Source organism: Lipotes vexillifer, unplaced genomic scaffold, assembly GCF_000442215.2.
Source record: "Lipotes vexillifer unplaced genomic scaffold, Lipotes_vexillifer_v1.1 scaffold75, whole genome shotgun sequence".
NCBI lineage: Eukaryota > Metazoa > Chordata > Mammalia > Artiodactyla > Lipotidae > Lipotes > Lipotes vexillifer.
In genome coordinates, this window is record NW_006771517.1 from 2,606,411 (window position 1) to 2,621,654 (window position 15,244).

The 15,244-nt window shown below is 47.3% G+C and overlaps 1 protein-coding gene across 2 annotated transcripts in view; it reads left to right on the forward strand.

Moving 5' to 3' along the window:
- The first annotated feature begins 4,000 nt into the window (after nt 1–4,000).
- The window catches only part of RBCK1 (RANBP2-type and C3HC4-type zinc finger containing 1), a 19,506-nt gene continuing 8,262 nt past the window's right edge, over nt 4,001–15,244 (forward strand). Inside the window, exons 1-6 of one of the 2 annotated variants that reach the window (XM_007446884.1) lie at nt 4,001–4,494; nt 5,554–5,698; nt 13,029–13,122; nt 13,234–13,432; nt 14,622–14,743; nt 14,823–14,996. In XM_007446884.1, coding sequence (XP_007446946.1) covers nt 4,473–4,494; nt 5,554–5,698; nt 13,029–13,122; nt 13,234–13,432; nt 14,622–14,743; nt 14,823–14,996 — 756 coding nt within the window. In that variant the 5' untranslated portion in view covers nt 4,001–4,472. The remainder of the gene's footprint in view (nt 4,495–5,553; nt 5,699–13,028; nt 13,123–13,233; nt 13,433–14,621; nt 14,744–14,822; nt 14,997–15,244) is intronic. The other variant, XM_007446885.1, reaches the window with a different exon arrangement.

Consider the following 15,244-nt stretch of genomic DNA (forward strand, 5'->3'; position numbering starts at 1 on the left):
CAATAAATGTTTGTAAATGAAAGTGGTTGCTGTGTAGATCCTACATGCCTAGAGCAGAGCCAGGACACTTATTAGGGATGGTTAATGTTTACGGGCACATACTACATGCCAGGCATGGCTCTAAGTGCTTTATATGCACTACCCCATTTGATACGTGATAGCCAGATGGCCCTCGATGATCTGCAACACCTGGTATCCATGCCCTTGTATAGTTCCCTCCTACCCTGAGCTGGGCTGACAGTGTAACTAATAGGAAACTGAAAATAAATGAGTATGACTTTAAGTACAGGCCATAAAATATATTATGGCTTCTGCCTTGTTCTTCTGGATCACCTGTTCTGGGAAAAGCCAGCTGCCATGTTGCTAGGACACTCAAGTACCCTATGGAGACATACATGTTGTAAGGAACTTACACATCCTGCAAATAACCAGCACCAACCAGGCCTATGAGTGGGCTTTCTTGAACGTCAATCCTCCAGCTTCAGTCAGGCCTTCAGATAACTGAAGCCCCAGCCAACATCTTAACTACAACCTCTGAGAGACCTTGAGCCAAAAACTACCTTAGAGGGATTCCCTGGTGGTGCAGTGGATGAGAGTCCGCCTGCCCGATGCAGGGGACACGGGTTCGTGCCCCGGTCCAGGAAGATCCCACGTGCCCCGGAGTGGCTGGGCCCATGAGCCATGGCCGCTGAGCCTGCGCGTCCGGAGCCTGTGCTCCGCAACGGCAGAGGCCACAACAGTGAGAGGCCCACGTACCGCCAAAAAAAACAAAAAAAAACCAAAAAAAACTACCTAAGAAACTGTTCCTGAATTCCTAACCCATAGAAACCCTTGTGAGAGCTGCATGTTTATTATTGTTTTAAGATGCTAAGTTTTGGAGTAATTTGCTATGTATCAATAACCAATAACTGATACAGATCCTAAAAACAGCCCTATGAGGGAGGGACAATGATGATCACCATTGTACAGAGAAGAAACTGAGGCCCAGAGAGGGGAAATCTTTTGTCCAGGGCCACACAGATAGTGTAACTATGGGACTGAACCCAGGTTTGAATGACTACAGAGTCTACCCACTGGGATGAAAAATGTCCAAAGTGAATGCCAGCTCTGTCCTTGAAGGACGAAGGCTAAGACCAGAACACTGAAAGAACGTATCTGCCTCCAGTACAAATTTGTGCTGGTGAATTCAGGGCTCAGGTGAACGTGACCATTATAAAACGGCAGGCTCAGAAAAAGAAAACAAGGCAATAGGAGTGAAAACCAGCAGAAACAGACACTCAGAGTTCAGACAGCAATACTATCAGATAGACATTATAAAACGGAAACGTTTATTTTGCTTAAATAGATATATAACAAGTTTGAAACTATGGCCAAAGTATAGGAAACTACATCAAGTAACAAAGTGGATTTGAAAACCTAAAAGAACTTCTAAAATGAAAAATGCAATAACCAAAATAAAAAATTCAACAGATGGGTTAAACCACAGATTAGATGTGGCTAAAGAGGGAACTAGTGAGATAGAAAGCTGACATTAATCACAGAGGCAAGAGACTCCATAAATTTTTACACACAGACACATCATAGTGAAAATGTGAAAAGACAAAAAAATCTTAAAAGCAGTCAGAGGGAAAAAAACCAGAGAGATTACTTTCAAGAGAACAACAGTACAACAGGGATGAACCTCAAAAACATTATACTAAATGGAAGAAATCACAAAGAACCACATATTGTAAGACTAAATTTATATAAAGTGTCCAGAATAGGAAAATCTGTACAGACCAAAAGTAGACTAGTGCAGAGGGGGTTAGAGAGTAGGAGATAGTGTCTGCTATGGGTACAGGGTTTCTTTGGGGGGTGGTAAAAATGTTCTAAAATTAGGGACTTCCCTGGTGGTCCCGTGGTTAAGAATCTGCTTTCCAATGCAGGGGAAGTGGGTTCAACCCCTGTTCGGGGAATTAAGATCCCACATGCCGCAGGGCAACTAAGCCCACACGCTCTAGAGCCCGTGCGCCACAACTAGAGAGCCCGTGTGCCGAAACTACTAAGCCTGCATGCCACAACTAGAGAGCCCATGTGCCGCAACAAAGAGCCCGCGCACCGCAACGAAAGATCCTGCATGCTGCAACAAAGATCCCGCATGCCGCAACTAAGACTCGACGCAGCCAAATAAATAAAAATAAATATTTTTTAAAAATGTTCTAAAATTAGATCATGGTGATAGTTGCATAACTCTGTACTAAAAACTATTAAACTGTACACTTTAAATGGGTGGATCTTATAGTATATAAATTATTTCTCAATAAAGCTATTTAAAGAAAGAACAGCAGTTAGATTGACTGGTGAAGATGTTTTAACAGCAACAATGGAAGCCAGAAGACAATGGAATGCTGTCTTTAAGGTGCAGAAATGCCAGCTAGAATTCTATACCCAGCAAAAACGTCTCTCAAGAGTGAGGTCTAAATAAAGATTTTTCAAACAAAAACCAAGAAAGTTTGTCACGAGAAGACTCACCCTACAGGGACTTCTAATACAACAGTTCTCAAACTTGGCTTCTCATTCCACTCTCCAAAGAGCTTAAAAATTAAAAACTCCTGATACCTGGACCCACCCCAGATATTCTGAATCAATTGATCTGAGATGTGACCTGGGCATAGGATTTTTAAAAGTTCCCCAGGTGATTCAAACATACAGCTTAGGTTGAGAACCTCTGCCTTATGGGATATATTTCAGGCAAAAAGAAATTGATCCCAGATGAAAGTCCGAGATTCCTTCATTCATTTAACGTAATCCATGGGCAACTATTATGTGTTCGAAACTGTTCTAGACACCAGGAACACAGCAATGAGCAAAACACACAAAAGTCCCCACCCTCTGGAAGAGGGAAACAGCCAAAAGATAACCAAGATAAAGAAGTAAAATATGCTGTTAGATAGTAATACATGCTTTGGGAAAAAATGAAGCCGGGAAGGAGAATATAAAATGCTAGATTTAGGTGCGTGTGTGTGAAATTTCAGATAGAGTGGACAGGGAAGACTTTTCGCTAAAGGCCAAAATAAAGGGCAAGAGCAATCCATGAAGGTATTTGGGCTATGGCAAGTGCAAAGGCCCTGAGGTGGGAGTGTGTCTGCCTTGTTCCAGGATCTGGAGGCCAATGGGTCTTGAGTGGGGTGAGCCAAGAGGATAGTATTCAGAGAAGGAGCGGCGGCAGTTGCAGGCCTTGGGGGGACCTCAGCTTTTACTTTGAGTGAGATGGGAGCTATTGGGAGTGTTTTGAGGAGTGGCATGGCTTGATTCTAACAGGGCCCTCTGGCAGCTGGGTGGAAAATGGATTGTAGTGACCAAAAGGGGAAGCCAGGAGCCCAATGAGGAGGCTGGTGCAGTACGCCGGAAGAGAAAGGATGGAGGTGGATTGGGATGGGGTGTGAAGGAGGTGAGAGGTGACAGATTCTGGAAGTGTCGTGCAGGCCAAGCCCATAGGATCTGTTGATCTATGGGATGAGGGGTGGGAAGACTGGAGGACGCAAAGAGCTTCCAGCCTATGCCCGGAGAAAATAAACTTCATTAGTGGCCCAATCAAAAGGTGGAGAGTGACGGCCGAGACGCAGCGTCCGGCTGGCTAAGGATGGGTTCCTGAGGCCGTCCGGCCTGGATTTAAATCCGGCTGCGTGGGCTCGGGCAGATGAGAAACAAACAGAGCCTCTATTTCTTCTGCAAAAGGAGCAAGGAGTGTCCTGCCCGCCGCAGTGCTGGCAGCTGGACTGAGCAGGGGCGGTCTCCACGTCGCTCCCCGCCCCCCCCCGACCCCGCCCACTCCCCCACCCCGGGTCTAGGAGTCCGGGTCCGGCCGCGGGAGGGGTGGGAACGCCTCGGACTGCGGGACAAAGCGCCCCGGACCGCCGAGAGCCGGAGCAGGGTCAGCCGCCGGGTCGCCGGAACTGCGGGGAGACCCGGATCCCGCGAGACTCTTCCGCCCCACTTCCGGGGCCGCCACTTTCACTTTCTTTTCCGTGGAGGCTGCTCCCCTCCCTCTCCTGACTGACAGGGGCCGCTCCGCGGGGGAGGGAGTTGGGCTGAAATCCAGCGCACCGGAGGGCGCTTTTCCCCAGCAGGGAAAAGGGGAGGCCCTCCTCGGGGACTCCCAGCGCCCCGGCTGTGCGTTGTCCCTCCCCGCAGCCAGGCCTGTCCCGTTTCCTCTGTTGCACTTTGCGGGCTTGGCTTGGTGCCCCCTTTCACCTCCCACGCGGGGTCCCGGCCCGTTCCCTACCCCAGGCCCCATCCCCGGTCCTCGGGTAGTGTGATGCTACCCGACTGCCACCGGGGACACCGAGGCACAAAGAAGGCTTGGGCCGCGCCAGAGGTCACCGGCCTGGACTGAGTTACTCGTGGTCGCCCGTCCTCTAGCAAGTGACCGGGAGGTGGCATTTCCCCGGAGCTGCAGCCCCTGCCTGGGGGGATGGGCACAACCACGCCAGATGGACGAGAAGATCAAGAAAGGTGGGCACAGCCTGGAGGCGACTGAGAAACTTAGGGGGGGGAGGGGCATTAACCCTGTCGTCCCTCTACCCACCTGCCCCTCAGTTTCCTCCCTTGGGGCCTGGCTCCTTCCAGGGGCCTCTTGTCATTCATTTATTTGATGCCCCTGAGGCCTCAGTGGGCCAGCTCTGCTGGGAAGGGTGTAGGGAGCTCCCAGAGGACACAGGAGACCACCCAGGCTGGTGAGGGAGCAGACCTCAAGGGTCGTTGCCTTCCCCCTGGCCCCTTCCACCCAGCGTGGGAGAACTTAAGTTAGGTCTTGTCACCAACCTGCTCAAATACCCTCCTGTGCTCCTTGTTCTTACAACAAAGCCCAGAGCAGTTGGGTAGCCCACAGGCCTGCTGGCTTCGCTGACCTCTGCCTTCCCGCATTGGGCCCCTTGGTCACTCTGCTTGGAGCCCCACCGGTTTCTGTTCTAATCCAGCCATTTCTTGCCCAAGGCCTTTCCCTTTCCCTTTCTCTGTACCTGGAACACTTTTGCCCAACCAGGTCTTGACATACCCAACTTCTCCTCCTTCATGTCTCAGCTTCAATGTCACCTCCTCCTAGAGACTTTCCCGATTTCCTTACCCTGTTCATTTCCTTGCCAGCATGGATCACAGTCTGAATCTTTTTCTTTTGTTAAATTTGTTAATTGTCTTCTTACTGGGCTGGGAGGTCCATGAGAAGAGGGACCCTGTTTATCTTATTCACTGTTGAAGACCAGTTTCTGAGACAGTGATTGGCACACAGTAAGAATTCAGTAAATGTTTGTTGTATAAATGAGTGGAAGTATGGGGGGACCTGGGAGTATGAAGGGAAAACAGAACCAAATGAGCAGGGAGGGGGAGTGGGGGGTGACAGAGAAGGCCTCCCAGAGAAAAGGGACTTTTAAGCTGGGTGCTGAAAGATATGTAGGAGTTCACCAGGAAGACAGAGAGGAAGCAGCATGTACAAAGGATCACCTCCTTCCTCACCCCCTTAACCCCAGCTCCTGAAAAATAAACCCTGTGCTAACCTGCTTCCACTGTGGATTTCAGCTGAGGAGGTGGCCCAGAGACTCACCCGAGCAGTGGCTGGCGGGGATGAACAGGTGGCTATGCAGTGTGCCATATGGCTGGCAGAGCAACGGGTGCCCCTGAACGTGCAACTGAAGCCTGAGGTCTCCCTGACACAGGATATCAGGTGAGGAGTACGTAGCTGACCAGGGACTTAGGGCTTCCTGAACCCCGGTGGGCCGCGATATAGTCTTGCCTATAGAACAGTTAAGTTATTCTTTTTTTTTTCTTTTTTTTTTCGTGGTACGCGGGCCTTTCACTGTTGTGGCGTCTCCTGTTGTGGAGCACAGGCTCTGGACGCGCAGGCTCAGTGGCCATGGCTCACGGGCCCAGCCGCTCCGCGGCACATGGGATCTTCCCGGACCGGGGCACGAACCTGCGTCCCCTGCATCGGCATGCGGACTCTCAACCACTGCGCCACCAGGGAAGCCTGTTAAGTTATTCTTAATGGCAGGTTCTGGTGTCAGGAGACCTAGCTTCAAACCCCAGCTCTGTTACAAATCAACTCTGAGATCTAGGGCAGGTCACTTCACCTCTCAGAGTTTTTTTCATTTAAAAAATGGGGCAGGGCTTCCCTGGTGGCACAGTGGTTGAGAGTCAGCCTGCCGATGCAGGGGACACAGGTTTGTGCCCCGGTCCAGGAAGATCCCACATGCCGAGGAGCGGCTGGGCCCGTGAGCCATGGCCGCTGAGCCTGCGCATCCAGAGCCTGTGCTCCACAACGGGAGAGGCCACAACATTGAGAGGCCCGCGTACCGCAAAAAAAAAATAAAAAAAATAAATAAATAAAAAATGGGGCAATATCAGTAGCTGTTCTTAGAATTGTTAGGAGGTGTATTAGGTCTCATGTAACAGAAAGAGACATATTAACAGTGGTATCAACAAGTTTGATGGTACACAGTCCAGATGTGGAGGCTCTGCTCCCTGCAGTCCTCAGAGACTCGTGCTTTTGTCTTGTTATGCCATTCATGGCCTCCATTCTGAGGTTCACCTTATGGTCCAAAATGGCTGTTCCAGTTCTAGCCGTTGCATCAGCATTCTTGTCAACAGGAAGGAAGAAGGGAAGAAGGGCACCCCCTCCCTCACTCCTCTTAAGAACAGAGCTCAGAAAGTTGCACACACTTCTTCCACTTAACTCCGAAGGCCAGAACTTATTCTCACAGCCACACTCAGCTTGAAGGGAGGCTGTGAAATACAGCCAGGTATTGCACTAGAATTCAAGGCAAGGGTTAATGGATACTGTTAGTCTGCCTCAGGAGGCTTAAACTTGATGCTGAAATGCTTAGCACAGTGCCTGGCACATGTTAATCACTCAATAAACGTTGTTTTTTCCTGCTTTTTTCCTGCTGTGTAGTAAGACAATAGTTTTACAGTTTCTAATTTTCAGTGGTGGATCCCATTTGATTTTGTTTTATTGAGATATAATTGACAGACCATATTCAACAATTTAAACAGTTCACCAATTTAAAGTTTATAGTTCAAGGCTTTTAGTATATTCACAGTTGTACAACCATCACTGTAACCAATTCTAGAACATTTTTTTAAGAAACCCTGTATCCATACTTTTTTTTTGGGGGGGGGCTGCTCTGTGCCCCTTGAACCCATGCCCCTTGCAGTGGAAGCTTGGAGTCTCAACCACTGGACCACCAGGGAAGTCCCAAAACCCCATACCTGCTAATAGTCACTCCTTATCTCCCTACCTTTTTTTCCCCAATCCCCCCAACCTTAGGCAACCACTAATTTACTTTCTATCTCTAGCAATTTGCCTATTCTGGAAATTTCATATAAGTGGAGTCATACACTATATAACCTTTTGTGTCTGGCTTCTTTCACTTAGCATCATGTTTTCTAGATTCATCCATGTTGTAGCACGTATCAAAACTTCATTCCTCTTTATGACTGAATAATAATCCATTGTATGGATATACCATATCTTCTTTATTAATCAGTTGATGGACATCTGGGTTGTTTCTACTTTTTCGGCTAACATGTACAACGCTGCTATGAACATTTGTGTCCAGGTTTTTATATGGACATATTTTTTTCCCCAGTTTTTTATGGCTGTGTTGGGTCTTCATTACTGTACCTGGGCTTCTCATTGTGGTGGCTTCTTGTGTTGCGGAGCATGGGCTCTAGGCGCACGGACTTCAGTAGTTGTGGCTTGAAGGCTGTAGAGCTCAGGCTCAGTAGTTGTGGTGCACGGGCTTAGTTGCTCTGTGGCATGTGGGATCTTTCCGGACCAGGGCTCGAACCCGTGTCCCTTGCATTGGCAGGCGGATTCTTAACCACTGTGTCACCAGGGAAGCCCTCCCCAGTTTTACTGAGATATAATTGACATATATAGTTAGTTTAAGGTATTGTGACTTTTATAATAAGAAATATATATTTGTCTTCTTCCTGTTCTTGGCACAGAACTCCTAAAACACTTGGAATTTCTTAAGTGATGAGAATAATAAAGGTGCCTTTTGTTATGTTAGTGAGGTGACTCTTGGACTGCCCCTAGATCACCTAAGGATGGGGGCTGGTCATCAGAGGAACCAATCCTGTGATTAGCGGATTGGAACCTTCAGTCCCATCACCCTGATCTCGGGGGAGAGGAAAAGGGCTGGAGGTTGAATCAATCATCAGTGGCCAATGGATTCATCAATCATGCCCATGTAATGAAGCCTCCATAAACACTCAAAAAGCGTTTGAAGAGCTTCCAGTTTGGAGATTTGGAGAGAATTGCACCCCTTCTCACATACCTTGCCTATGCATCTCTTCTATCTGGCTGTGATAGCCTTTTATAATAAACCAGTAATATAGAAAGTAAATATTTCTCTGAGTTCTGTGAGCTGCTCTAGCAAAATAATCAAACCCAAGGAGGAGGTCGTTGGAATCCCTAACCTATAACCAGTCAGTCAGAGAACAGGTGACAACTTGGGCTTTCAACTGGTGTGTGAAGTGGTGGGGCAGTCTTGTAGGACTGAGCCCTCAACCTGTGGAAGCTGTGGAAGCTGACGCTGTCTCTGGGTAGAGAGTGACAGACACCCTGCTGGTGTCTGAAAATTGCTTAGTGGTGTGTGGGAAGCCTTCTTCCTCCTCCCCCTTCCACAGGTTGGAAATTGAGCCTCAGAACCATTTTAGGTGTATGACATAATTATTTAATATATGTATGTATTGTGGAATGATTACCACAGTAAGTTTAGTTAACATCCATTGCCTCACATAGTGATAAATTATTTTTTCTTGTGATGACAACTTTTAAGATTTACTCTCTTAGCAATTTTCAAATGTATGATACAATATTGTTAACTATGGTCACCATGCTGTACATCGCTTCCCCAGAACTTAATTATCTTAAAACAGGAAGTTGTACCTTTTGACCACCTTCACCCCCCTCCCTGCCAACCAGTCTATTCTTTTTCTCTGACATTGGTTTTTTTAAATTCCACATATAAGTGAGATCATACAGTATTTGTCTTTCTCTGTCTGACTTATTTCACTTAGCATAATGACCTCAAGGCCCATGTTGTTGCAAAGGGAAGGATTTCCTTCTTTTTATGGCTGAATAATATTCCATTGTGTATATATACTGTACATGGAAACAACCTAAGTAACCATGAATGAATAAAGAAAATGTGGTGTATATGTATACAATGGACACATATTTTCATTTCCCATTCTGTGGGTTGTCTTTTCACTGTATTGATAGTGTCCTTTGAAGCACAAGTTTTTAATTTTGACGAAGGACTGTTTATCTGTTTTCTTTTGTTGTTTGCACTTTTAACGTCATCTAAGAAACCACTGCCTCATACATGGTCATAAAGGTGTATCCCTATTTATTTTTTTAAGAGGTTTATAGTTATAGCTCTTACATTTAAGTCTTTGATCCCTTTTGAGTTAATTTTAGTATATGGTGTGAGGTCCAACTTCGTTTTTTTGCTTGTGAATATCTAGTTATCACAGCATTATTTTTTTGTCATTAATTAATTAATTAATTTACTTTTTGTTGTATTGGGTCTTCGTTGCTGCACACAGACTTTCTCTAGTTGCGGTGAGCGGGGGCTGCTCTTCGTCGCGGTGCATGGGCTTAATTGCAGTGCGCGGGCTTCTCTTTGTGGTATGCAGGCTTCTCATTGCGGTGGCTTATCTTGTTGCAGAGCATGGGCTCTAGGCACTTGGGCTTCAGTAGTTGCGGTACGAGGGCTCAGTAGTCACGCCTTGTGGGCTCTAGAGCACAGGCTTGGTAGCTGTGGCGCACGGGCTTAGCTGCTCAGCAGCATGTGGGATCTTCCCGGACCAGGGATTGAACCTGTGTCCCCTGCATTGGCAGGCGGAGTCTTAACTACTTTGCCACCAGGGAAGTACCTGCATTATTTGTTAAAAAAACTATTTTGTCCCTGTTTAATATCTTGGCACCTTTGTTGAAAATTAATTGACCATAAATCTGAGGTTTATTTCTGGAATCTAATTTCTATTCCATTGCTTTATATGTCTGTCCTTATGCCACTAACACACAGTTTTGATTATTATAGTTTTGTAGTAAGTTTTTAAAATAGAAGCATGAGTCCTCCAACTTTGTTTTTCTCTTTCAAGACTTTTTTTGGCTATTCTGGGTCCTTTGATTCTCCGTATGAATTTTAGGATCAGCATGTCAATTTCTGCAAAAAATGTCAGCTGGGATTTTGACAGGGATTACATTGAATCTGTCAATCAATTGGCCATTTGATTTAAATAAAATACTTGAATATTAAATGGCACTGTAGTTTCTGCTGTAAAACATACCACTACATTGGGTTTCCCTGGTGGCGCGGTAGTTGAGAGTCCGCCTGCGGATGCAGGGGACACGGGTTCATGCCCCGGTCTGGGAGGATCCTGCATGCCGCAGAGCAGCTGGGCCCGTGAGCCATGGCCGCTGAGCCTGCGCGAACGGAGGGTATGCTCCGCAACGGGAGAGGCCACAACAGTGAAAGGGGCCCGCGTACTACACACACAAAACAACAACAACAACAACAAAAAAACATACCACTACACACAGCTTGTTTATATCAGTTATACTTGTTACTGCCACAGCATAATTTAATTAGCTGTTACATCAATCAGTAAAACATGAGTGCTAAAAGAGAATTGTGTCTATGAAACCTAAGTTGATTGCTTTAGAAAGACAAGATAGAGATGAGGCACCAAAAAAACCTGTTATCATTTTAGGGTGGGACAGTTGTAAAAAATATGGTAAAAATCCAGAAGGGCTCTGTACTCAGATGCTTTGAGAGTGTAAGTTTTTGCTCCACTTTAAAGAAGCTGATACTGGAAGTCATAGACCGTGTATAATGCATGTGGTTCATACAAAAAGAAAAAATCATGGGGAGCTCCAGTAGCAGATTTGTACTCAAGAAAAGCCATTGGCCTTTTACCAAGAGATTGGCCATTGAATGTGCATTTGTATCCTGTAAGGTAAAATTGTTAAAGTCTGCAGCTGTTTTTGCAGTTCTCTGCTTTAACGATTTTTCTGACTAACTGATCACCACTGATCCTGATGACATTAGATATAAGGGTTCCAACTGTATTTTTCTGTTATTGGTGTTAAGGTTATAGCTTTTAGATTTTGTTTCCTAAGTAAAATTCAGGCTTCTATGCTTTGCCTCTAGGTTGATTCTAAAAATGTAAACCCACTAAAATAGCATTTATAGTATTTTGATTATGGAAATATTTCTCAGTGTAGAATGAGTAGTGCAGTTGAAACTTGATGCGCTTTCATGTTTCAAAACCCCTGTTGCTTGAAGAAGAATGTCTTGAAGGTTAAGATCTCGTCCTTCTTTAAATTTCCTTTTACTTTTCTTCCATTCTCCTGCATCAGACTCAGCTATTCTTTTTTTTTTTTTTTTTTTTGCCATATGTGGGCCTCTCACTGTCGTAGCCTTTCCCGTTGCCGGACGCGCAAGCTCAGCGGCCATGGCTCACGGGCCCAGCCGCTCCGCGGCATGTGGGATCCTCCTGGACCGGGGCACGAACCCGTATCCCCTGCATCGGCAGGCGGACTCTCAACCACTGCGCCACCAGGGAGGCCCTATTCTTTTTTTTTTTTTCTTGTATTTCAAAAACTTTTCACGTGGAGAGGTGGATGGTAAACTTTTGGCGTCTATACACGTCTACAAATTTCTTATTTCCCTGATTGTTGGCTGGGTGTTGGAAATCATTGTCCTGAGGAATTTTGAGGTATTTTCTGGAGTATTTTTAAAGCAAGTCTCAGATTTTAGTTCATTCGTAAGTAATTTGATATGTCTTTAAAAAATGACTTAAAAAATAACCTCAATACCATTATTACACCTAAAAAATTAACAATAATTACTTAAAATTCCCTATTACTGTATTTACATTCAACTTTCCTTGATTATCTCGTTAGTGGGTTTTTTTTTTTTTTTTTTTTGGCCACACCACATGGCTTGCAGGATCTTAGTTCTCCAACCAGGGATTAAACCTGGGTCCCCAGAGTCCTGACCACTTGCAACTCCCTCGTTAGTGCTTGTTATAGTTGGTTTGTTCCAGTCAGGAGCCAAAGAGATCAAATAGCATTTCTTAATGTTGTCTGAGTCTCTTTTATTCACTTTCTCTATTTTTAGTGCCATTAATTTTTTTTAAGAAACCTGGTCTTTGACCTCCAGAATTCTCCCACGTTCTGAGTTTATGAATTGCCTCCTCATGGTGTAATTTAATATCTCTCATTTTCCTTGTAAACTTGTAGTTTGACCTGAAGGTTAGGATAGTAAGGAGTCACTGTTACATTCACAGGAATTCTTCCTCATTTTCTGATTGTTTCTTGCTGTTCTTGCTTTAAGGATGCGGCATTTTCCCAAATCACTCTGGAGGTTCTAAGTGGGCTTTCCTGTTATCGTTCTACAGCCTAATTTTTCTGTGTCCTGGGATCAGTTCTGTTTTTTTTGTCTTAGCCCTCCCTTTTCATGCTTTTGGTCTTCCAGAAAAGTTTGAGCATCTTTGAGAAGGTTGGTGTTTAAAACCGCTTTCTGTGGAATAATACTGTTTGGGTTGAAATCCTGCCTCTAACAGTTATTAATTGTTTACTTGGCAGAGCCACTGTAACCTATCTGTGCCTCCTGTTTTTATCTCTAAAATAGGGGTGACAACAGTACCTGCCTCATGTGTTCACTGAGAGGATTACATGAGTTAATACATGTTAATACAAGACTCTGAAGAGTCTTGGCATACAGTTAATAACTTGTGGTTTGGCTAAGGAGCCAATAATAGCCAATAATAGAAGAGGTTGGAGAGCTTGGGAGGGGCCAGAGCATGGAGGCCCTTGCCATGCCACAGTGAGTTTGGATTTTATTCTGAGAGCCATGTGGAGCCATTGCAGGGGCCTAAGCAGCGAGTTCTGATACAGGAAGCACAGGGGAGTGGGAATTCAGGAGCTGGCTGGCGGCTGAGGTTGGACCTGCGGCCCCTTGCCCTCCCCGCAGGCTGTGGGTGAGCGTGGAGGATGCGCAGATGCACACGGTCACTATCTGGCTCACGGTGCGGCCTGACATGACGGTGGCCTCCCTCAAGGACATGGTGAGTGAGGGGGCAAAAGGAAGACGCGTCAGGGCGGAGGTCCCCCTTTTGCCCTGCCTCTCTCTACTCTGTGCCTCCCTCCCCACATTCCATCTGCATCCTCCCTGCCAGGTGTTCCTGGACTATGGCTTTCCGCCAACCCTGCAGCAGTGGGTGATTGGGCAGCGCTTGGCCCGGGACCAGGAGACCCTGCACTCCCACGGGGTGCGGCGGAACGGGGCCAGTGCCTACCTCTACCTGCTGTCAGCCTGCAACACCTCACTCAACCCTCAGGAGCTGCAGCGGGAGCGGCAGCTGCGGATGCTGGAGGGTGAGGCTCTGCTCCAGAGCGGCATGCACTCTCCTGAGGTTGTAGGGGAGAGGGAGCAGGGAGCAGAGCCCAGGGGCTTTCGTCAGGAACGTGCCTGGAAGACCTTATCCATAGTGGGGAAGAGAGGACCAAGGACACCCCAGGAAGGAGCCATTTGGGGAACCATTTAGAGAACAGCTGGTCTAGGGGAGAGGGGCTGAGTTCAGTCCCCGCCCTGGCATTTATCAGCTGTGTGACCTCAGGCAAGTCTCTTCTCATCTCTGCCCTTCAGTTTTCTAAATCTGTGAATTGGATATGATAATAGCTAGTTTTTATTCTAAATTTTTTACTTCTTATTCTGAAATATTTCAGACCTACAGAAAAGTTGCAAAATTGTATAAAGAATTGTATAACGAATTCCCATGTGCTTTTCATGTGGATTCCCCAAATATTAACATTTGACTATATTTGTTTTGCTTTATCATTCTCTCAATATTTATTTATGCATAAGTAATTTTTTGGAACTGTTATGAGAGTAAGTTGCAGACACGTTGTCCCTTTCCCCCAAATACTTGTGTGTATTTCCTTTTAAAAAAAAAAGGCTCATTTTCTTACTACATACACCTATCAAACTTAGGAAATTAACATTGATACGGTCCGTTGATCTAATGGACAGATCTTGCTCAAATTTTACCAGTTGTCTCACTAATGTCCTTTATAATGAAAGACCTGGCCCTTGGCCTTGGTGTCTCTCAGTCTTTTTCAATCTTTGGTCTCCTGTCTTCCCTTGGCTCTCCTGTTGTTTGAAGAGTCCAGGCCAGTTTTGTTTTTTGTTTTTCTGTCCCATGTGCCCTCATGAATGGATTCAGATTCAGTATTTTGGCAGGACTACCTCAGAAGTGTTGTTCGCCCCTCTAGGTGCTACACTTAGGAGCACAGGCGATCAGTTTTCAAACCGGGTTTTTAAGCTGGGAGGCCCCAGGACTAGTCGTGGGTGGAGGAGGGACTCTGACCCCTGGGAGCCAGGACACTCGGCCAGGTCTGGACCCACCCGGCAGGACCACCGAGCTGGAGACTCCTCCGGAAGGAGGGAGATAGAAGGGGGTGGGGTAGGGGGGGCAGTCAGTGCAGAGCCCGGGGTTCCTGGCTGGCCCAGGGTGTGGACAAAATGGGCTGCAGGGATCCGCCACCCCTGAACCCTCCTCCCCAGATCTGGGCTTCAAGGACCTCACGCTGCAGCCACGGGGCCCCCTGGAGCCAGTCCCCACGAAGCCCGGGGGCCCCCAGGAGCCGGGGCAGGGGCAGAACGACACCGCGCCAGAGCCCCTGCCGGTAAGCTGCCCAGTGCGCGCCCCTGCGCCCCTGACCTGCCCCTCTCGTCTCCCTGCGCTCATCGCCCCTCTGCCTCCAGGTGGGCTGGCAGTGCCCTGGCTGCACCTTCATCAACAAGCCCACGCGGCCCGGCTGCGAGATGTGCTGCCGGGCGCGGCCCGAGGCCTACCAGGTCCCCGCCTCGTACCAGCCGGACGAGGAGGAGCGAGCGCGTCTGGCCGGCGAGGAGGAGGCGCTGCGCCAGTACCAGCAGGTGGGCGCGGACCCCGGGCAGACACCTGCAGACTGGACGGGGGAGGCATAGGCCAGGAAGGGAGGCACCTCCACATTGCCGCTCCTCCCCCTGTTGCTGACCCCTCCTGATCACACCACTGGTGGTGACCCTGCACTTGACTGTGACCGGCCTCTCCCTGAGCTCATCCTGTCGCTAAGACCCTGCTCTCCGGCTGTGATGCACATCCAGGCTTATCTGCCCCACCACCCCACCCCCCACCCCCACCC